At 39.7% G+C, this 24401-nt stretch overlaps 2 protein-coding genes across 2 annotated transcripts; both read right to left on the reverse strand.

The window, feature by feature from the left end:
- Window positions 1-1186: 1186 nt before the first annotated feature.
- Window positions 1187-10869, reverse strand: LOC143882840 (hexose carrier protein HEX6-like). Its single transcript, XM_077386242.1, has 3 exons — window positions 10694-10869; window positions 4572-4894; window positions 1187-2257 (listed from the first exon to the last, which is right to left on the reverse strand). The coding sequence occupies exons 1-3, from the start codon at window positions 10821-10823 to the stop codon at window positions 1187-1189; spliced, it is 1524 nt and encodes a 507-aa protein (XP_077242357.1). The 5' UTR covers window positions 10824-10869.
- Window positions 10870-16840: 5971 nt separating this feature from the next.
- On the reverse strand, window positions 16841-23201 carry LOC143884977 (hexose carrier protein HEX6-like). The gene is made up of 3 exons (XM_077388880.1): window positions 22934-23201; window positions 21416-21738; window positions 16841-18057 (listed from the first exon to the last, which is right to left on the reverse strand). Exons 1-3 carry the CDS (start codon window positions 23061-23063, stop codon window positions 16972-16974), a joined length of 1539 nt encoding a protein of 512 aa, XP_077244995.1. The 5' UTR covers window positions 23064-23201; the 3' UTR covers window positions 16841-16971.
- Window positions 23202-24401: the final 1200 nt, after the last annotated feature.

Consider the following 24401-nt stretch of genomic DNA (forward strand, 5'->3'; position numbering starts at 1 on the left):
CTGGTAAAAAGTGACCCGGACCCACAGGTCTACCTGTAATTTCCTGGTCCGGGTCACTAAATCATGACCCGTTTAAAATTTGACCTGACCCGGCCCAACTGGATGATCTAAATGTTTAGATCAGAGAGTACTGTATTGACCACTTCATAGGATGATCTAAACCATCCATGTGATGGAACACACCGTAAATAGGTCACCCACCAAATTATAATCATTTCCATAGGATGATCCTAGCCCTCCAATCTATAGAGGTTTCCATAAATAATAAAATTCAATTCCTCCATAGATCAGAGGGCTAGGATCATCATATGGAAATGATTATTTTGATACAACCTATTTACGTTACGGTGCATCACATGGATGGCTTGGATCATCCAATTATGTTGTGGGATTAAAAACAACAACAAAAAAAAAAAAAAAAAGGTGACCCATGGGTCCACCCTCCCCTTACGGGTGGGGTCTGGGTTCACCAAATTGTGACCTGTAGAATTCCGGGTCATTTTTTACCCTGCCCGTACGACCCGGACCCGTACGGGTTGGGTGAAACTCCCGGCCCACCCGTTTGCCAGGTCTAGGTAAGGCCCACCATCTCCACCAAATTAATGCAAAGGGTGGGTGCCACCATATTTATACCTCATATTTTGGGAGATAACTTTTCGCCCCCTGTAGGATATTGCGCCCCCCTTGTAACTTGAATTGTGGCAGACTTTAACGTTTTTTGACGTCAAATGACGTTGTTGGTAGAGAGCGGAGGGGGGATCATGCCCCATATTTTTAATGCGGTGGGGCCACTATTTTAAACCTCTTGTTTTGACGGAGTGGGCCACTGTTTTACAACCCATGTATAGCATGGACCAAGAACGCTAGTCAGTATCCATGCACTTTAAGCCTGCTTCTGAAACCCTATATCTTAAACCCGACTTCTTTTTATCTGGCAGAAACAATGGCGGTGTTTCCTTTGCCCGCTTCTAATCTTATTCTTGTTTATGTGCTATCTTTTACTGTTACTGCTGCTTGGAATTCAGCCAGAAGCTTAGCAGAGATTGCTGCGTTGTGTTAAAAGGGGCGGGTTGGTATGTGTTTGTCTTCCCCTTCTTACTAGTAACAGAGTGATAAACACATAAATCTTTACTTCTTTGAGAATTACAATCTTACTCCATTCACATTCATAGGCTTGAACCCATCTCTACTTATCTAACTTGTTCTCCTTATTTCTCTCTCCAACAATCTTCTTCCAGGACCAATGCTCCATCCAGACTTGATTCATCTGTTCGATAGGTATGTTCTTAGTCTCTGGCAATAACATGTGAACAAATCCGGTCATCACCGCTACCCAGCATCCAAAGAAGAAAAATGTACCAGACTTAAAATGACAGAGCATAGATAGAAAAGTCTGAGCAACGGTGAAAGTGAACAAAAGGCCCACTGCCACTACTATACTCTGCCCGGCCGATCTAATCTCCAACTGGAAAATTTCGCTTGGAACCAACCAACCCAGTGGCCCCCAAGACCACCCAAAGCCAGCAATAAATAAGGCAATCAAAACCAAAACAGAATAAGCATAGCCTGTGCTCAAACCACCATGATCACCGAGCTTCGCCGCCATTATTCCTCCAACCATCAATTGTGAGATAAACATAAGAATTCCCCCCATCATAAACATAACCCGCCGCCCCAATCTATCTACCATCATCATTGTCATGACGGTCGAAATGGTGCTCACAAGTCCTAATACCACGGCCGACATGAGCGAAGCACTCTCACCCAATCCAATAGCTCTGAATAAAAGTGGGGTATAGAAGGCAATCACGTTGATTCCAGATACTTGTTGGAAGAATGGAATTGCAATTGCCATTACCAGTTGAGGTCTGTACTTCTTTTCCATGATTTTTCTGAATGGTTGGTTTACGGTCTTTGAAACCACACTTGCGTTTATAAGATCGTCAAACTCTGCTTGGACATCTGTGGTGCCTCTGATCTTCTGTAGCATTGCCATGGCCTTTTTGTGATCACTGTTGTGTGTTATAAGGCTGTTTGGAGTTTCTGGAAGTAAAAGGGCACCTAGAGTTAGGATTGAAGCTGGAACTGCGGCCATCATGAGAGAGCTTCGCCATGCCCAATCTCCTTTGATCTTTTCGGTTCCGAAATTTATGAGGTTCGCGGAAAGAACTCCGATGCTGACACAGACCTGGAAGCCGATGTTAATTCCTCCTCTGTACTGTGGTAGAGCCATCTCTGATAGATATAGCGGGACTGACTTCAAAGTGAAGATGGATCATATGGATGAGATACAGAAGAAGAAAAAAACTTTGGAAGTTGAGAGTTGTGTGATGGGTTAGTTAGAAGAATTTGGATCATCTTGGATCCTTTATACCCTTATCTTTTAGATATTGTATCTAGGGATAGGGTTGGTGTTTGTACTCTTGATTGTAATATCTTTTTATCTTAATACAACGGTAAGGGTCCTACATAACCCCAACTTATCTACCAAACAAACAAAAAAAGGGTGTTATTTCTAACATGTGTGCATTGGACAGCCGTGTTTGTGGTCATCATATGGACGATCTAGATTGTCTGAACACACAACCCTAGATTTGTCCATTGGAATATGCCCAAGATCAATGCGAAACGCCTCAATTGATCAGAGTGCCACATGGGGTGCAATTTGGGTCGGTCTCAACTTGAACACAACATATTCAGCCCGATTTCAGCTGTAGTTGGGATTAGTTAGGGTTGGGAAAATCCAGCTCGATTTAATTTCGGGCTGGGTTAGGGTTGAGTCCTTGGCCATCTTGACCAGACTGAACCTCAACTCTTCCTCTTAGTTTTAGGGCCCGTTTGGATACCTCATATATTTTATTTGGATTTGGAATTGAGTTTTGAATACAAAATGAATAGATCCGGCAGCTCATGTTGAGGGAGAGAGAGAGGGAAGGGCATACTTCCTATGGAGGAGAGAGGTTCAGGAGCAAAGAGGGTGAAGGAAACTCCCAGATCTTTGGATTTCCATTTTCTTATTTGCACAACTTATTTGGAAATATAATTTTTTTCACTGTCAGTTGCTGAATTTGGAAATCCAAGAATTTGATTGGATCCAAATTACAATGCAAAAAGGGCTGCAAATGTGAGAAATCCAAATCAAAATCTTCTCTGCATCCAAATGGGCCCTTATTGCATTTTTAAAATCTTACAATCTTACGATTATAGGTTTTTTTTTAAAAAAAAACTTCTACTACTTGCCTCTAGCCAGCCCAATCCCAATATGACCCAACGCGGTTTATTAGGTTAGACGGGTTGGGTTAAGGTTGAGAGATTTAAAGGCGGGTTGGGCTAGGGTTGACCCACCTCGACCTGAGGCTCAGGTAGGATTGAGGCTTTGGGTCCTCGATCGTGTTGGCCTCAATCCGACTCAACTGGCCCGAGTTGCACACAACACCTCAATTGATAGATCCAACTGTTTCAACCAATGTATCTATATATGTAATACACAGACTCGGAAAAGCTTGAGAGCATCCCACACGGTTCACGTTGGGAGACCTACAGAATTCTTTCATATTGTGGGGATATTTTTACGTCAATTTGTGAAACTCATGGGTAAATGTTTTAGCCTTCGGCTTTGTTTTTGTTGCCTCTTGTCTTCAAGCCATGTTATAAAATTTTATAATTTACAAAATATAGCAGGGATAAATTGGAAAGTTGGTAATAATATGTGTTTAATCCATTTAAAATGTGTTTAAAGCGCATTTTTTAAACATTTTACTAAAAGAATGAACTTTTTTTTGCTTTACAAAGTTTTAAACGAAGTATTAAATGGTGAAACCACGGGTCCTGACGTGGATAGGATTTTCCCAGAAAATCTTCGTCATAGGTTCATCATAATTCTCTGACCCGTAACGGTTTTTATATTGTGTCATCCATTTTAACCTCCACAAATTGTACGGCAAATCCTATCTACGACAAGACCCAACAAATGAATGGTTTAGATCACCCAAACAATGTGGACCCTAATGTGTTTTTTGTGCTAAACGTGCACGATGTGCAGAAGACGGGGTGGCCTAGGAAAGACAAGGGGGTGAATATAGCAGCACTTCCCAGTAAAATATTCCGCGACTTCAAGTCATGTTTTTTTTTCCTTGTTTTAAGGGGCTTTTCATCCTCCCCTCAGTTCCGTCCTCTCAACTCTATACCTCGCGACCCCACAAATATTCCATGGAATATTTTTTTTTCCTTGTTGCCAAAAATGCCCTTTATATCAATTAAGATTTATCGAAAAAAGGGGGCCTCGATATGGTGGAATATTCTGTTCATATATGTTCTTTTGAATGGCCTGTTTGTACGTAGTTTTAATCAGGGAGCCCATTAGGATAATTCGCACCCCTTGACTGTGAATTGGCGTAAAAAAGGAGGGTATGTGGCAGCCTTTGACGCTTTTTGACGTCAAATCACGTTATAAGGGGAGCGCATGCGTAATGTTGGGGGTGTGAAAATACCATTGCCCTTATAATAAAGGGCATTGGTAAATCTTTGGCAAATTTTCAGAGTAAAGGTACCCAAGTGACGGAATAGTCTACCTGATTTGCAAATCCGACTCCTACTCCGAGCAAAATACGGCCAAAGATAAGCATATAGATATTGAGTGCGGCTCCACCAAGAGCTGCACCGGCGACAAAAGCAGCACCGCCTATGAGTATCGACATCTTGCGTCCAAAGGCACTTGTGACCGACGAGGCGAAGAAGGAGGCTATGAGGCCGGCAATAGAGAGAGACGACGTGAACGCAGTAAGGAGCTGGCTATCGAATTTGCAGTAGTTGCTGATTTTTGAATCCTCTTTCACTTTGGTGTACACTTCTGGGAAGAACTTCCTTAGAAATGGCTCCATGGAAGTGACACCACCTTCATATATATTTTTTTAGAATTCAATGAAAACTATTTGGCGTCTTGTGAAGAGAATAAAAACGTATTTCTTTGTAAAACAACCAACTACTATTAAGAGTTGGTGTTATTTAATCATTTATACTTCAACGCTCACCCTCAATTCCTCTTTCTTTTGGGTTCGACATAAACATGAATTTTTACTATCAAGGAATTGTTGGGTTTTGAACCTAGAACTTGCCGTGAGACAATTGCTCTGTTACCATGTGTGGACCCCGATCTTGAGAGAGAGCCGCGGGAGACGTGCCCCACACGAAATCTGTCCCAGGATCATCCACGTGAACGGAGAGCTCTACCAAGGAACTCTCGGAGGAAGTGCCTCTCACAGCATGAGTGGCGATATAAAAGGTGAGATACCTCTCGATTCGGGGACTAGCCCAGATTCGAGGCGTACCTTAAACAAAGAAGAGTCGCCATCCAAGGAAGTGGGCCAAGGATCCCATACTATGCTCTGTTGCAACGGATAACCAGATATTATAAAAAGAGGGTTCGTGCCTGGTTACGAATTCGGAAGGTCGAAAGAGCACCTCATCCGCCCAAGTGCAAACACCTGGTCTCTTATGCCATTTATTTAATAATTTTGAAGAGTTTTGGGCGAAAGTCATATGAAATGGGAATGAATATCTCCGAGAAGACGTCTATCTAATCATGCATGTCTCGGAGATGAATAATAAGCACACATAAAAGAAATGAAAAAAGTGTCGCCTAAGAATAATTAGGTTATGAGTGTCATACCTAATTGGTGTCTGAGTTCTGGTGTGCAAACACATGCATGCTACAGTTAAATGTATAGGATCTGTACATGAAAGAAAGAAAACACAGCAAAACACACAACACAATTCAATTCTATACATGACTGGACAAAATGAGTCATAACTCTAATGCGACCTGACTCGGACCAAGATGGCCGTCCATCCCAGCTGCTCTACGTATCCCGGCCTCGGAAAGAATCGGAGTCAACGTAGTTCGATGCCTTATTCTAAACTAATATGCCTAACCATCTAGAACTGCTATTCTAGACTCGATTCCACTAGACTCGACTGATTTTTAAAGTTTTTTGTACAATTGCTTAAATTCATGTGAATTGTGATTTTTGGGACTCTCTATATGCCCTAATTAATGCAAGTTGGTTATCCTTAAGCTAATGCAGGTGGGCCCTACATCCTGTGTATCTAGGCTGTACATCCTAAAGAAAACCATGGGCTGACTATATGCTTCCTAGTCTAGCCATCGGTTCGACTAAGTGTCTAACCGATGGACTCGAAGCCTCCTAACTCTAAGGACACTCACACGATAAGACACACCATATCAATACAAATCAGGACAGACTCCTAACTCTAAAACACCCTAAATAGCTAGGACAGACTCCTAACTCTAGGGGAAGATCTTTTTGAAAAGGTTTTGAAGAATTTTTGTATTTTTGGAAGTTTTGAAATGATTAATTTGAAAGGTTTGGCTGGACCTGGGATGTGGATCCCAAGCTGCACTACATACCCTATGGAAAGGGATCAAGCCAACGTAGTTCGGAAATGATTTCCTAACTACTCTTAAAAAGACTCAGATTTTTGAGGATTTTTGGTTTTTAGATGTTTTTTTTGAATTTTCAAGTGTTTTTGAAATTTTTGAATGTTTTTGAGTTTTTGACACAAGAGGACAAATCCCTATCATCATAAGGGGAGGACAGGCTCCCGATATCCCGCAAATGTTGGACAGCATCCTATGCTTTGCGGGGGGGAAAAGACAGAAACACGACTCTGCAAGGGTTGGACAGCATCCTATACCTTGCAAGAGTAGATAAAAACACATGACTCAATGAGAGGTTGGAAAAAAAATCCTAACCCCTATGATGATAGAATTTGATTCCTGAACAAGAGAATTGACTCTCTAGACTAAGGACGGATTCCTATGCTAGTGGACTATCAAACCAAAATAAAGCTCACAAGTAATAAGGAAAAAAAAGAGACCCTGTGCATATTTGGCAAAGGAAAAAACACCCAGTTGGGCCGGACAGCTGCCTAGCCCTAGGGTGCAACAAATGTGCAACCCAATACCCATAAGGGTAGGGGTATGCTGCCAAGCCGAGTAGGGTGTTCTCCCAAAACCAAACGACGCACAAAGAGGAGGTTTAGTAAGAGAATGAGACTGGGTAAGTCTCTTAGACACAGAGGTAGGATAGAGAAAATTGCTAACGAGACTAGGCAAGTCTCCTAGGCACAGAGATGAGATAGAGAAAAATGCTAGCAAGACTGGGCAAGTCTCCTAGGATGGGCTTGGGCTATCACCTTCATCGCCCTACAAGAAAAGGGCTAAGAAGTCTCTATAGAAAGAAAGAGAAGGGAGAGGGTATTACTGAGACTTAGTAATTCTCCCCTTTAAGATGGGCTTGTGCTATCGCCTTCATCGCCCTTATGCCTAAACAGATGAATTCCTTACAGATTAAAAGGTATAGTCCTAATACGAATACCAAATTCTAATAAAATAAAAATCAAACATAAAGGCCAACTCTGGGGAACTAAAAAAAAAGAACACATAGAACAACCACTCAGTCTATTTATGCATTACATAACAGGTGTGGTGACATGTATTTGTGTATGATCAAAACAATGCATTATAGCCCATATAATAAAGCAGTATTTCAAGAGTATTTAAACCAAGACAAGTCAATTTATTGCACCCTGGGCAAGTCACTGTTAACATAAACCACATCAAATAGCACATAATGATGGTTAATCAATGCAAAGAAAATTATTTTAACACTATACATATTAATTCTCAAAGGATAAGGACATAACATCAATATCGTATTTCCCTTTTACAGCCAGTTATTCTAAAAAAATGAATATTTTATAATTCCTAAGCAATCTTCATATGTTAACCTTATAAAACCTTTTACTACCAACTTAACCTTGAAAGATTTCAATAACCTGAAATAATGAAAACATGTGAAACTCTACTTATTAACATTTTAAAGACCAAAGAAGCATTTGATCTGAATATATTGAAATTTCTTCCATCAGAAAAAACTTTTTGGAACAAGCATCAAGATCTTCAACCACTAAAACTCATGGTTTAAAATAGAGTATCATGAACAAAAATCACATGATCCAATACTAAAAAAAAAATCACTGCCACAAGCTTACTTCATCATATTATTTTTCTCAAAGCAATTCATCTGACTTAACAAGCTAGCCTATCTTGTCATTTAGCATTCAAATGACTCAGAGCTGATTTTCCCATAATGAATTAAAACTGACTACATAGGGAATGATATCAGCTTCTCTATGTTTTAATATTATAACCTAAGCCTCTTATCTTTTTGTGATGTCCAAAGGTTATTTCACTTTCCAAAAGATTTGCGAGCTCATTGAAAACTGTAACTTTTGAATTAAGAAAACTCAAGCTATGAAATTAGATAATGTCAACATTAAAGACTTAATGAAGACATCCGCTTAAACATCATTGCAATAACCAGAAACTCTAAGATGACTTGATCGAAGCCAGAAATGCTTATCATTTTCAATGTAATACTGGATAAATCCATGATGACTTTTATCAACACCAAATGAAACAGGATAGAAACAATAAAACACGATAGGAACAATAGTGCAGGCCATGCTCTATTTTGATACTTACATCCATAAAAAAAATCAACAACAAATTCAGCACCACCTGAACCTATTCATTTGCAGAAAAAACAGTTTCTTCCATAATACAAAGGTAATAATCATTCAAAAATTCTTATCAACTGGTCTCTACATAATTCAAGCAGTGAATACTTCACAGTATTTCAATGGTTTGATCCCTTTTTATTCTTGAATCATCTGTCAAAGTAATCAACATTCCTCTACAAAGCAATTAGGATCGAATCCTATGCAATTAACAGGGCATTCTTAAAAAAAATATATATCAGATTATGATCGGATCGTAATTTAAGCATTGAATAGCGTAGATGAAGAAATTTTAATACTAGTCAGAGCTAAAATATGAAGAAAAATACCTGAATTGCTGACGAAGACAAAGCTAAACGATGTAGATTACCAGAGTAGTGGATGACAAAGAAGAGGATTGAAGGTTCGGCAGCCTCGCCAAAGAAAACCACAGATTCTGAAGAAAAGGACCAATTCTTCTCTTTCCTACTCTTTATTCTCTCTGCTATTCTCTCTCTATCTTGCGATGGAGATGTCGACCAGAGCTCCGGTGAATGGTCGGAGAAGATGATCCTTGCTGGAGAATAGGGGTTGAAGTAGGAAGAAGAAAATAGCTAGGGTTTGGGATTAGAAGCCCTAAAATCGAAATTTCTGAGAAGAATAACACAAATTCAAAATGATTTGAACAAAGAAAATAGTATTATCAGCAAATTCCGGCAAACAATTGTCGGAGAAGATGACCGGAGGCTGAGCTCCGGTGGATCTGGCCGGAGAAGATCGATCGGAGAAAGGAACGGCGAGATCTACTTTCTTTCATCGGCTTTCTCTCTCTTCTGTGTTCCTTTAAATTTCACCACCGCTAGAGCCTTGCAAGGGGAAATCACCTTTTTTTTCTGCCTCCGATCTGATGAGAAAACGAAGATTTGTTTGAAAATGTAGAAAATCTGAGAGAAAACCCTCCGATCGGATTAGAAAATCAAAATCTGTAGGAAAAAAGAAGCAGATCTGAGAGAAAAGGGAGATGAAAGGTTCGGATCTAGACATAATAAAAGGAAGAGAGGCACGGCCGGAGGTTTGGATCGGAGCTCGCCGGAGATCCCCTCGGAGAAGGTAGGTTTGGGGATTTCTCTCTCTCTCTCTCCCTCTCTGCCGATAAAACCTGATATTTATATGAAAAATAGGTTGCAGATATTGGCACCCCTATTTGATGGGCGCGCGGAAAGTAGATAAGGCGCGCCCGCAATATTTGTTTTATTCGGCCTTGCACGACTTTTCCATGCAAATTCAACCCCCTCTCAGGATAAATTCAACCCCCTTCTGAACTTGTACTACGAAACTGTCTCAGACCGTTCGCTAGGCAAACGCGCTCGGATTTCGACGAAATTTTATAGGGACCTAGCTGGGATCCTAAGCTAGCCTAGGGTGAAGTTTGGGACCCTAGTTCAATCATTTGATGGGGTTTTACACAAAATTGGAAGGTTTAGGGCACGGTCAAAATGGGGTGTCTACACCATGTGAAACAACCAATTACTCTAAAAGCTTAATTAAGCTGTTAAAGTTGCCGTTATTTAATCATTTGTACTTCGACATTATGAAAATAATTTTTAGGGGAGTGAGTTTGATATCCAAAGTCTTAATTAAGGTCATGTTTGCCCACCCTGAAATTTTTTTTCCATGGAATTTTAGGTTATCAAGTGGTGAGATAGGGCTAGGGAGGGTGGGAGGAGTGTCTAGAGAGGACATGAGTGATGAATGAGGAGAGCGTGAGAAAACGCTGAAAAACAAAGAAAAGAAAAACTCTAATCAAAATGCAATTTATTTTGCCCTGCTTTTTAGCCACTTCTTTACTCTCTCCTCAGTCATGAAATCTCATGCCTCTTGACTCTCTTCATCTCATACCCTCCCTAGCCCTCTCTCCCCACTTGAGAAACTTCCATGGTGATACAATTCATTGTTGCCACCTAAGGGTTTTAAATTTCAAATAGTAGTATTGAAAAATGGGAATTATAGATTGGATAAAAACATTAACCAAACAAATGTGACATGAGGATAATTAGGCAATAAGATCCACTAATAAAATTACAAGAACAAAAGAATTGTTAGTGAGAGAGACCTGAAATTCCAACGTCATAACCAAAGAGGACTCCTCCCATGGCTGCCATCATGCAAGAGAGGATCACAAAGGTGGTCATTCTGCCATTGTAATGACCTGTCTCGCTCTTTGCGGTGAGTACTACCGTCATGGCTTCTGGTTAGCTCAGCTCTATGAGAGACTATAGGACTTGTCGAAATCCCATAACCAAATGTAATGGGGCTTCACCCGCTTATGATTAGAGGATATAAAGGTGCATTTTTCTAAAGTGTGAAATGAAGATAGAGACGAATATATCCCCTAGTGGCTCATTAATATAGGCACAATTCCAGCTCAAACCCAATGGAACGGGTTGGTAAACTTACCTTAAATGACCATCTGATCTGAAAAGAAGACCTCATACACTAAATAGAAGCCACTAAATAGAAGCCAAAGAGTATCCAAGACAAGCCCACTCATTTATCGCTGAAACAGGCTTTCCACACAAGGCAATATACGATTTACTTGGAGCAAATTCATCCACACACTCAGAAATAAAGGAGGATTAACCGAAAATAAATCACACTTTTTTATTTTTCCGAGTATGAGATGCAAGGAGAAATCTAATTTGAAGGCAATATGACTTGGGATGAATAGGATTGCTACTTGGGTCGGTTTTTACTAGGGCTGCAACTCGAGCCGGGTTTTACCTGACCCGCATCGACCCGACCCGAAAATAGCTTGGGTTGGGTTCAGGTTTCTCAGGTTTCGGGTCGAGCCGGGTTGAGCATCCAAAAGCCCGCATGAATCTCGGGTCGAGCCGGGTTTGAAGGGCCCCGACCCGACCCGACCTGAGTTACATAAGTTATAGTATGCATTTTTTTCTTCTATTGTTAGTTAAAAGTTAAAAGTGAAAACCCACGCATGCACTATTATAGTATGTGAGTGTAATTTTTGCTTCTATGAGTTGAGTTGATTCAAGTGTTTGATTCAGCATTGTTTGATTGTAATTACAACATTGTTTGATTCAAGTGTAATGTGAATGTAATTATGATTCAAGTGTAATGTGAGTGTAATTTCTGCTTCTATGAGTTGAGTTGCCTTGCCAAACAAGAGTTTTCTTTAAAAAATTACGTCAACGTGAAAAAACCCGACCCGAGATTTATCATGAGTAGGGCCGGGTTTGGGAATCGTGGGTAGGGTTGGGTTCTCCAAAACCCGACCTGCCCGACCCGAGTTGCAGCCCTAGTTTTTACATGACTCGCATCAACCCGACCCCAAAAAACAAGAAAAATCATGGATAGGGTTCAAACCGTGCTGGTCTTGGGCCCACACCCTATCAAAACATATCATTGAGTTTCACATGTCACTGAGCTTCACTGGCATTTTGGTCTTTTTAGAAGGTCATTTTCGTCTTTATATAGGGACATTTTGGTTCTTTACGAGTAAAAAATATATATACCGCGGGTATTTTGGTCAGAAACTGATGGCATGATCGCAGTTGCAAATTTCACTCAAATGTGATATGACTGTCTGTGAATTGTCAAACTAGAAGACTGTTTTTACAAAGGGAGATGATATTTTCACCCCCTCTGCAGTACGTATTCGCCCCTTATACCGTGAACAGTGGGCAACTTTAATGCTAGTTTTTTGACGTCGAATCACTTTGAAATGGGGGTGAATGAGTACTGCATGGGGGTGAGAATATCATTGCCCTTTACAAACAAAGCGAAGTAGAAGAATTCTTTTGGGAATCCTATGCTCTGTTTGGTTGCTCATTTTGGGGGGATTGTAGGAGTTTCAAATGCTTGAGATCTTCCAAAGATCTCCTCAAAGCATATTTGGTTGTCATTTGGACCTTTGACCACTAGACAACTTCTAGACATCATTATTGCTTTTTACCCTAGGTAGCGCCTACGTGGCAGAGATGTTTCCCCTATAATCTTCTCTCAAAATTTCACCATTTTGGTGGAATTTGAGGAGAAGATCTTAAGAAGTTCTTGTCTTATTCTCTTTTCTCCCTTTCTCTCTCTTCCACCCTTCATTTTGGTAATGGCACCCTACATCTTCCGCTAACTTCTCACGGATTGCCGTGTAACCAAACATCACCGTACCAATCTTCCGCATTTCTTCTCCCAATCTTCCATGCCTGTCTTCTCCCCTTTGACCACTTCTTCTACTAATCTCCCACCCAACTTCAAGCAAGCAAACGGAGCACTGGGTAAAATCTTTCAATGATGGGGTACGTCGGACAGCCGAGCTCCATCCAACAAGGTTTGATCCCATTTTTTCAAGGGGAAGTGACATATTTCCCCTTTTTTCCCTGGGCCACCCTTATGGTTCTCGTACCAAAAAATAGAGAAACTAGACTATGCTAGTTCACTCTAGAAGAACTAGCTCTAGGGTATTTATGATTGCCCTTTTACACTACAAGCATGTGGCCCAAGGAAGACAAAGGGGCGAATATATCATTTCCCTTTTTTCAAACTTGATAACAAGGTGGGCCTCTCTGAATGAGCCCAAACCTAGTATCCCAGCATACTGAAACACTTAAAACTAGAGTTGCAACTCGCGTCAAGTGGGTTGGATTTTCCATAACCCAACCCTACCTACCCGAGAAATTATCATGGGTCAGGTCGGGTCGGGTATTTATGGGAAAACCTGAGATTCATAAACCGAGAAACCGTCAGTGTGGGCAGTACCTCAAAAGCATCGCCCTTGATATTTAATCCAACAGATGCATACAATATAAGAGGAAGGGGGGAAACAAGAAGACTTGGCACGACCACAAGATTAAGGCTTACTAATACTGACCCGCCAATCAACTAAAACTAATCAACCTAAAGAGTTATCCTACCAATTTAAAATTTTAAAGAAACAAGATGCCATTCAGATTCGTAAGACAAATGAAAAGGAAAACCTAACCAAATTTTCTTATTGTGACTTTGTGAGACACACAAGCTAAGTGAAATGTTAGCCGAGTAGGAGAGATTATCAAGGCATGGTGGTGCCATTATTGTCGGCCGAGAAGACTAACATAGACACTACTACATTCTGATAAGAACTCTACTCTCACTGCTTTCTTTATTATTAAGAGGACTAAAAGGGATGCAGATCACAATTTTAAGTGTAAGTTCAGATGACAAGAACGCTCGGCTAAAGGTTTTTCATTGGATCACTATGATGAAATTGTAGTTTTGATCCCCGCCAAGGTTTCAGACATAAAGGAAATAAGATCTTTATCTGGATCCCAATTGTTAACCAGTTTTTTGGAAATTCTGTTTCTGATAATTGAACACCATTATAGGTGCATTTAACATGCATTTCTTTATTCCACTCCTTCCTTATAATTCAATTAAGATATTGTATGAAAGTATGATTCCTTCTATTCTCATTTGATAATTGAAGGATTTTTCATTGGGAGAAGTTCAAAGAAAAGAAATAAGGATTTTTTGTCTTCTCTTCTTTCTTAATATTTCCCTTATATCAATAACTCAATAAAAATGAAATTATCTCCAAGAACAAAATATTTGTTATGCTAAATATCTTTAGTTTAATCTGTATCTGTCTTAATTCTGCCCTTCATTCGAGTAGCTTTTTCTTCGCCAAATTGCCCAAAGCTTTTGCTTTTTCCAATCCAATCGTAGATTTTATGCCTGCAAAGAGGAGATGGAACTGTAAAAAAGAAGAAGGCTACTGACATCTGCTATACCATATCCTAACAATGGCACGAACCCAACTTGACTCTTCCTCCTTAATCAGCTCTTGAGAGCTCATTTGGAATTGCAGTAGCCTTTGAAGGCTAATTAAATAATGGAAGAAGGTGCGAGTTTGTCTCATTATTAAGCATAGTAGTGGAAATATCAATAGCACACTATCAATATCTGCACTACCCCATGTTGGTATTGACACTACAAGGGTTATTATCCACTTATCTATTTGAATGTGGATTATGTTAATAACATGCTATGTATGTGAAATATCCACTAATGCTGATAAATGTAAAACAACACAATGGTGCCATTATCAGAATATAGTGGTGCAGATATCGACCCTCTAGTATTATCTTAAGGGAATGATATCACCACGACCATGTTCTCAAAATGTCACATACTAATCTTGTCTTCTAGGATTACAACAATTGTCTGCAACCATTTCAACTCCCAGACAAGCTAAGGGAAGAAGAATTGATGCTAGAAAAGACAAGGCAATTGTATGCGATTATTAAAGTAGGTGGGACTGATTCTTAGTAGCCTACAAAAGCCTTGGTATGGGCATTTCACTGTTCTAATAATTGCACCAAACCTATTTCAATTCATGCTACTAAACAACCCTCCAAACTATTACAATTTAACACTGATACATAAGGGGAATCCGATTTAAATGAATCCAACAAGACTATCTTATACTAACATGAAAGCGGGGATCCTTGTAATTTCACAAAAGAATTGACAAGGAAATCAATTGAAGTAAGGCAAAGTGAACCTAGGCAACTTCTAAACAAGGTTGTACTGGTATCAATTCCCAAAAGGTACAGAGCGGGGTCTTAATCTTTGTTCAGGCTAGGATCAAGAGCCTGGAGATGTTAGATCTCCACCTTTCATTTTAGAGCACTCCATTTCTGTATCTAAGATTCGCCCAGTACTCATTTTCATTAACAAACCACGACAACTGCTTGTATTGATCCTAACCGCCCTCTCAAAAGGTGGTCTGGATGATTTAGATTGACCTCCTTCCTTCTTCTATTATTAGCCACCCTAAAGTGTGTTTCCATCCTAACTCTTTATTCCTTTCTTCCAATGGTCTTCATCTCTTCTTTTACCTGGTCCTATTCATTGCTCCCTAAAGAAGCATTGTAAGGTCTCCAAAATACCCCTTGGATGGGAACTGGCTCTATTTTTATCCAAAAGACTTTCTTTTTGTTTATTTTGACAAAAATCAAAGAAAGATTTATTTTTTTTCTAAAGGAGACAAAAGCATGGGGTGTCTTTTCGAAATTGGAGGTTTTGAAATGATTTTCCCAAGCAGTAGTCCTTACGAAGACGAGTTGATGTGAGTTTAATCACTAATTTTTTTTTTAAAAGGGAAAAAGAAAGTCCCTTTGGGAAAACAATTTTTTTGGAATTTGGGTGGCGCCACTAAATGGGTGCCAATGCCAAAACGGGGTATTTTTGTAATTTTTCATTTTTCGGAAAGACGAAAGAGAAGAGTAGAAATTTCAAATCCAGTGTGCATATGGGAGTTTGGGAACCGTCTGGGTTTTAAAAAATTTCTAAAACCTTTGCAAAAGGGAATTTTTCTTCAAATCAGTTCTTTTCACAATTGGGCTTGGTTTTGGGAATTTAGGCCCGGCAAAAATGTGATGTCTATAGTTAACACTATTTGATTGTGTCTTAATGATAATACTATGTTCAAGTTATGAAAGAAGAATCTTTTCTTAAATTATGGTAGAAGTTCGAGAAGACTTATATGTCGAAATGCTTGGTGAACCATTTTATTTGAAACAATACTTATATGTCGAAATGCTTGGTTAACGATATAGGAAGGCGAGAATCTTTTAGAACATATGATGGTGTTCAATTGGCTTGTGGATCACCTCTATAAGGTTGATGAAAAATGAGGAAAGAAGACAATACCATAGTGCTTCTTACTTTCCTACGCCATTTTTACAACAATTTAGAGGCTACACTACTATTCTTAGGAGGCGTGCAATGTTATCAATGCAAGGATTACTATCACATTAATACTGATTGTTAGAAGTGAGCGGACAACTCGGACAATTGTGCTAGAAATATGGTGGCAGCACTGACGGAGAGGTAGAGCATGATGATTGAAGATGCCCTCATGGTCTCCATAAATAGATCCACTTTTTGAGATAATTGGATATAAATGTTATTAATCCTAATTATTTTCAGGAAAAGGAACACAGTCTGATAAATTGCTTGGTTTTAAACCGTTAGCAGACTCAGCATGGGGGAATTCAATGTTTTTGTTAGAATATTATTCTTAGAGAAATTATATGATGCCCGACCGTCAAAATGTAAAGGGCGGAAGGAGACAAAAAAACGGTGCTTTCCCTTGGATTAAAAATCAAGGGAGAGGGGGTTTGTCTCTCTCCACCCTTTATTTTGACGGTTGGGCATCATATAATTTCTCTTTTTCTTAACTTATACTTCAATATGTGACATCTTTCTTTATTACTGTTTCTTCTTATTGAAATTTAGCGAGAGCTTTAAAAGAGATTGTTACATAATCTAAAGAACTGGGTTTGTTTGTGTTTGTCATCTACTTTTAACTTGTAATGCAGTGAAATACAAGATTTATCCCATCACAACTGCCCCATCTAACTTCCTCTCATTGTCTCCCTCTCCAACAATCCTCTTCCAGAACCAATCCTCCATCCATACTCGATCCATCTGTTCGATTGGTATGTTCTTAGTCTCCGGCAATAAAAAGTAGATAAATCCAGTCATCACCGCCACCCATCCTCCGAAAAAGAAGAAGATTCCAGACTTAAAATGACATAGCATAGATAGAAACGTCTGAGCAATGACAAAAGTGAATAAAAAGCTCACTGCCACTACTATACTCTGCCCGGCCGATCTGATCTCCAACTGGAAAATTTCACTTGGAACCAACCAACTCAGTGGCCCCCAAGACCACCCAAAACCAGCAACATATATAGAGATAAAAACCAAAACCAAATAAGAATAGCCCGTACTCAAACCACCATGATCACCGAGCTTCACCGCCATTATTCCTCCAACCATCAATTGTGAAATCAACATAAGAATTCCTCCTATCATAAACATAAACCGCCGCCCCAATCTATCTACCATCATCATCGTCATGACGGTTGAAATGGTGCCCACAAGTCCTATCACCACGGCTGACATGAGAGAAGCACTCTCTCCGAGACCGATGGTTCGGAATAAAAGTGGTGCGTAGAAGGAAATCACATTGATTCCCGTTACTTGTGTGAAGAATGGGATTGCAATTGCCATTACTAGTTGAGGTCTGTACTTTCGTTCCATGATTTTTCTGAATGGGTGGTTTACAATCTTTGAAACCACACTCGCGTTTATGAGATCGTCAAACTCTGCTTGGACATCTAAGGTGCCTCTGATCTTTTGTAGCATTGCCAAGGCCTTTTTGTGATCATTGTTGAGTGTGATGAGGCTATTGGGAGTTTCTGGAAGTAAAAGGGCGCCGAGAGTTAAGATTGACGCTGGAACTGCGGCCATCATGAGAGAAATTCGCCATCCCCAATTTCCTTTGATCTTTTCGGTTCCGAAGTTGATGAGGTTTGCTGAAAGAACTCCTATGCCGATACAAACCTGGAAGCCGGTGTTGATTCCTCCTCTATACTGTGGCGGAGCCATCTCTGATAGATATAGCGGGACTGACTGCAAAGTGAAGATGGATCATATGGATGAGATACATAAAAAACTGTGGAAGTTGAGAGTTGGACTGTAGAGAAACTAAGGCCCTATTTGTTTTGGATTTAGAGAAATGATTCTGAATCCAAAACCGATTATTAGACTTTTCGTTTAATTTTGAGTCCAATAATCAGTATTGGACTAACAAGCAGCTCTCTAAATCCAAAACAGTGCCTAAACTTAATTTTGAACCGAATTATCAGTTTTGGATTCGCAATTGATTCTCAAAATCCAAAACAAAGAGGGCTTAAGCCGTCAGCTCCTTAAGGCACAATTTGCTTGGATTTTTAGAACCAATTATGAGACCAAAAATGAATAGTAGACTCAAATTTACGTAATTTTGAGTACAATAATCAGTTTTGGACTCATTCGGTCCTCAAAAAACTAAAAAAATTTGGGTCTCATTGTAGAGGTTTGTAGTAATTAACAACTGTAGTGAAATCTCTTTTGTCTTTATAGAACCAAGGTGGAGTTACTTCTTCTTCTTATTTTTTTGCTCGATTTTCAGAGTTTTTTCCTCTCTTCCTGCTTCTACTTCTAGGAGTTTTTTTTTTTTTAAATCCTCTTTTTTTTTCCCCTCTAGTATTTTTCTTTCTTTATTCTCTCTTTACCCTTCTCCTTTTCCTTCTTCTTGCTATATCTTGGGGTTTTTTATATGGTTTTTTTCGTCTTCTTCCTCCCTGAAAATACCAATAAATTACAATAAAATGAAAATAAAAGAAGCAAAGAGACTTGAACAGTTGTAAAGGAGGATCGAATACGAGAAAAGGAGGGAAACAAAGGAGTATAAATGAAGAAAAATGAAGGGGTTTTACGTGTTCTTTTTAAAAAGGGTATTTTAGGCTTTTTACAAAGCTTGGCGATTAGTAGTTTTTTTTTCAACAGTCTTGCTACAGAAACCGGCTTCCTAACCGATGGTATAACGAACAAATTCCCGCATGCCACATTAATTTGTTGAAGCATAAATGATTAAATAACACCAACTCTAACAGCATAAGCTTTTGGAGTAGTTGGTTCTTTCACAACATTGCATATTTTACAACAGCTGTTTCCACGGTGAGGTTTCCAAATCAATTTCCATATCATTATTCTGAGGACTGCTTGTACGGGTGCAACTGGGGTCGGGCTCAACTCGAACCCAACGAACTCAACCCGATTTTGGCTCGGGTTGCCATATCCTTGTACTGGACCCGATTTTATTTACGGTTGGGTTAGCGTTGAGGCCTTGGGCAACCTGACCCGAATCCGACCTCCGTCATCCTCTAATTTTATCGCATGTATTTTTCTGTTTGGCCCAAGGTTAACTTGTACCCACCTGACCCGATTTAAAAAAAGTTAGATGGATTGGGTCAGGGTTGAGTGATTTAGAGGCGGTTGGGTTAGGGTTGGTCATCCTCAACCCGAGGCTTGTGTTGGGTCAGGCTAGTGTGACGGACCTTCGGTTTGGGAGCGAAGTCCGTGCGGCACTTGCGTTATCTCACAACAAGCAAGTAAGCCTAACAAGGTTGTGAGGATCAAACCTACAAAACAAGCAGAAGGATAAATGCTAAGTTTGCATGCAAGCACAAAATAATGGTGCACACGAATAGGCAAATACTGATCTTTATTGCTCATTCTTGAACAAGTTACAATAGGACTAAGCCAAAAAGGATTACTACTCCTAAGGGTTCCCGATCACCCGTTGACTAGAATGGAATCCCTACTAGGATATGCACTACTCGATGGCCAACCAAGCTCTCAGGTTAAAGAGCTTTAGCAACCTACCCACTTGGCGGGGAGTGGCAACCAAATGTGCTATTAGAGACTACTTTTGAGAACGCAACGAGACGAGGTGGGTTCGGATTTAATACTGACTACGTCCCCACTACAACATATACATTTGCATGACTATTACATATTACATTGATAGACCAAGTCACAGGCCATAGGCCATGCGAACAGCGCTAGACGAGATGGCTCTATGACCCTAAGGTTGAGGGAATACTATCTCGGGTTGGGTTAGGTTTGGCCTCAACCCGTTCCAACCCGAACCGAGTTGCACCCCTAGCTACTAGGAAAACGGAGATTTCATTTTAATAATAAGGACAAAACCCTATGGTGTGACACATGCGCAAGATGACAAGGAATTGAACTTGAATTCCTACAAAATTTAGAAAACATTTTGGAAATGACTAAATTGTTGGTTAATTCCACTTTAATCTTTATTTTCCAAACAAAATCCGGTTTTGGAAGTGTTCTCCTTATTCTCGAGGCTGCTAGCAAAATGGAATTTTGTGTGGAAAATAAAGACGAAACTCTATGTTTTGACATGTGAATGAGAAACCGAAGGAGAGACCTCCAACCCCACCAAAGGCTGAAAAGAGTGAATAACCAAATTGGCGGTCATTTTCACTTTCGTCTTTGTCTGGAAGAATGAAAATGACCAAATCAGAGTTTGGAAAATGACCAAACCGAGTTCCATTTTGGAAGAGTTTTCCTTCTTTTTTAAAACCTTGTAGTTTCTGCCACTTGGTAGATGTTCAGACAAAGTTGCTTTGACAACTTGGTAGATGGTCCCATAGAAAAGAGACACCGCCCTTGATATTTGATCCAAGAGCAGCCTCTTAAAAAGTAAGTTGTTGTAGGATCAACTATTAAGGGTGGTACCACCCACACGGGTCTTGAGGGTTGGGCATCGAAAAGATGGTACCCAACCATCGAGCCCCGTGTGGGCGGTATCACCTTTGCTATTTGATCTAACAGCACCTCACTTTTAAGAGGCTTATGTCGGATCAAATACCAAGGGCAGTACTTTTGATGTACCGCCCACATGGGAAGGACTTGGCTAGAACAATTTTTTTCATGTCTTGAGTGCCTTTTCATGCTCCCCTCAAATCCACCTTTTCAACACGAGCCCCTCTCCCACAGCTTGGCCCCACAAATATTCCATGGAATACTCTTTCATGGTTGCCAAACCTGCCTGGATATATCTAAGAACGTGAAAACAATACACTATTAAGATGAAGCGAAAATTGGGACCTCGATGTGGTGGAATATTCTGTTTGTACGTAGTGTTAATTAATGCAATTATAATAAGAAAGGGATCATTAGTAAATCTCAGGCAATTTTCAGAGTAAAGATACCCAAGTGACCGAATAGTCTACCTGATTTGCTAGCTCAGGATGGGTTCAAGTGAGGAGTTACAAGTTTTCGATTTTCTTCCTCCTTGATCTTTTTTTGCTCCTTGTATCGCTTTTCTGTCAATCTTGGGTTCTCCCCGTGTTTCTTTTTTTTCTATTATTTCAATTCTCTAACATTCAAAAAAGAAAAAAAAAAATTAGTCTACCTGATTTGCAAATCCGACCCCTACTCCAAGCAAAATACGGCCAAATATAAGCATATAGACATCGAGTGCGGCTCCTCCAAGAGCAGCACCGGCGAGAAAAGCCGCACCACCAGCTAGTATCGACGGCTTGCGTCCAAAGGCGCGTGTGACCGATGAGGCGAAGAATGTGGCGATGAGGCCGGCAATATAGAGGGACGATGTGAATGCCGTTAGGAGCTGGCTATCGAATTTGCAGTAATTGCTGATTTTTGAATCCTCTTTCACTTTGGTGTATACTTCTGGGAAGAACTTCCTTAAAAACGGCTCCATGGAAGTGACCCCACCTTAATATTTTTTTTTAAGAATTCAATGAAAACGTACTGTTTGAAATATTGTAAGAGAAGTAAACTTTATTTCCGGAAATAAATTTTGGGGAAGGGAATTTTATATCAAAAAGTTTAAATTAAGGCCTTGTTTGGCTGCTATGATAATGTTTTTCCATGGAATTTTAGTTTATCAATTGGTGACAGAGGGCTAAGGAGGTGAGGTAGACAGGTTCCAAAGAAAGAATACCCCCAGCATTCCTTGCCTAAGACGCTCCCAAAGATCGCAACATGCTCCCATCAAGCTGGCCGATTATGTAACACTAAGAATATTGAGCGGTTTTAACTGTTAGGCTTAGTGCTCTGTATTTTATCTATCCCAAATTTTGGATCTCATTCTCTTATGTTTCCAAGTTAGGGATGATGTCTAGTTCCCATTGTTTTTTTTTTTAAATGGATCTAGTTCCCATTGTTAAAGTATAAAAGATTTAATAATACCTTCTCAAATAGCTTAAGCTTTTGCAATTTCACATGGTCTCAGAGCAAACATCCTGGGTTCAAACCTCCTTGATAGGAAAAATCCACATGATGGCCAAACCCAAAAGAGGGCAGAGGAGCCACATGTGACACATGCAGGCCAACCCTAACAAGAGGGGCCACATGTGAGGGGAAGTGTTAAAAGTATAAAAGATTAAATATTGCTTCTCCAATAGCTTAAGCTTTTGGAGTAACTGGTTGCTTGTTTCATACCCATGGATGTAAAATATTTCTCTTTATCTAATAAACTGGTAGGGGTCCCTGTTAAACCCCATCTTACCTACAAAAAAAGGAAAAAGAGTGACTATAGAGGGTATGGGTGAGAGAGAGTGAGAAAAGAATGAAAAATAGTGAAAAGAAAATCTCTAATCAAAATACAATTTATTTTTGCCTGCTTTTTAGCCACTTCTTTACCCTCTCCTAAGTCATGCAATCTCAAGTCTCTTCATCTCCCACCCCTTAGTCCTCTCTCCACTTGAGAAACTAATATTCCATGGAAAAACAATTCATGATTGCCAAACGTGGCCTAAGGGTTCTAAATTTCAAATAGTAGTATAGAAAAAATGCGATTTATAGATTCAATAAAAGCATTAATGGATCAAGTGCTAGTTGTGAAGATAAGAAGGCAATATGACCCACTAATAATTAAAATCACGGGAAGAAAAGGATTGTTAGTGACCTGAAATTCCGATGTCATAACCAAAGATGATTCCTCCCGTGGCTGCTATCATACAAGAGAGGATGACAAATGAGGTCATTCTGCCATTGTAACTCCTGGTCTCGCTCTTCGCAGCTAGCCCAACCGCCATGGCTTCCGGTCAGCTCGGCTCTAAGAGAGACTATGAGACTTGAAGAAAACACATAACCAAATGAAGATTGGGTTTTATGATCAGATCATATAAAGGTCCATGAGAGAGAGAGAGAGAGAGAGATTGGCCACTCATTTTTCTTAAGTGTGAGATGCATAAAGAGACGAAAAAAGCAGTCTAACTTGACTAACTATAGTGATTTTCCACGCATTTTTCTTAAGTGTGAGCTGGAGAAAAAGACGAAAAATATCAGTTAACTTGACTAACTATAGTGACTTTGTATTGTGTGGGTGTGGTTGGTGACTTCGAAACTATAGGGTTAGAAGTAAAAATGTCAAATAGCTAAGGGGTGTATCTGTATTTTTCCCTAAAAAGATAACCATCAAACGGTCAAGGCAGGAATCGGAATGGAAAGTGATTGGAATGAGGTGGGGACAAGGAATGAATAGAAATGGGATGGAAAATTTTTAAGTGGTTTTTTTTCAAAAAAGTCTGCTTTTTGTTTTGAATGGCTTTCCAAAAGAAGTCTTCTACTTTACTTTATTTGCAAAAACAGGCTTCTAGTTTGACAATTTACAAATAGAGTCATCACATTTAAGTGAATTTTGCAAATCTGGTCATGCCATAACTTTTTGACCAAAATGACCATGGTAGATTTTTTTTTTGATGCGTAAAAAGACCAAAATGTCCCAAGTGACTCTCAGGGAAATGTTTTGATATTGTTGGGCTCTCAGGGTACCACATCACTGAAGGATTTTACTTAAGGGGTTTTATAAAAGAAGTCCGTAAAAACTTTGCTTTATTTGTAAAAACAGTCTTCTAGTTTGACAATTTACAAATAGTTATCACATTTGAGTGAAATTAATTTGCAAATGAGGTCATGCCACCATGCCATCAATTTGTGACCAAAATACCCATGGTAGATTTTTTGACACATAAATGAACCAAAATATCTTTATATAGAGATGTAAATTACCTTTTAAAAAAACCAAAATGCTTGCGAAGCTCAGTGATATGTTTTGATAGGGTGTGGGCTAATTTTCCCGACCCAAAACCCTCTCTCTTTGAAACCTATCCACGATTTTTTGAGTCGGATTAACGCAGGTCAGGTAAAAACCGACCCAAGTTGCAACCCTAGTCATGTTGCCTTCAAGTTAGTTTTCTCCTTGCATCTCACACTTGGAAAAATAAAAAGTGTGTTTGATTTTGGGTCATTTTTTGGTAGGTATGCAGTGGTTTGGCGGGGACCTCTACCTGTTCATTAGATAAAGAGAAAGATGAGTTGGGGTCATTGTTTTATTTGTGGATGTGTTTGGATGAATTTGCTCCAAGTAAAGG

This window comes from Tasmannia lanceolata, unplaced genomic scaffold, assembly GCF_043159265.1.
Source record: "Tasmannia lanceolata isolate RefF3 unplaced genomic scaffold, GAP_Taslan_0.1 ptg000008l, whole genome shotgun sequence".
In the NCBI taxonomy this organism is placed as follows: Eukaryota; Viridiplantae; Streptophyta; class Magnoliopsida; order Canellales; family Winteraceae; genus Tasmannia; species Tasmannia lanceolata.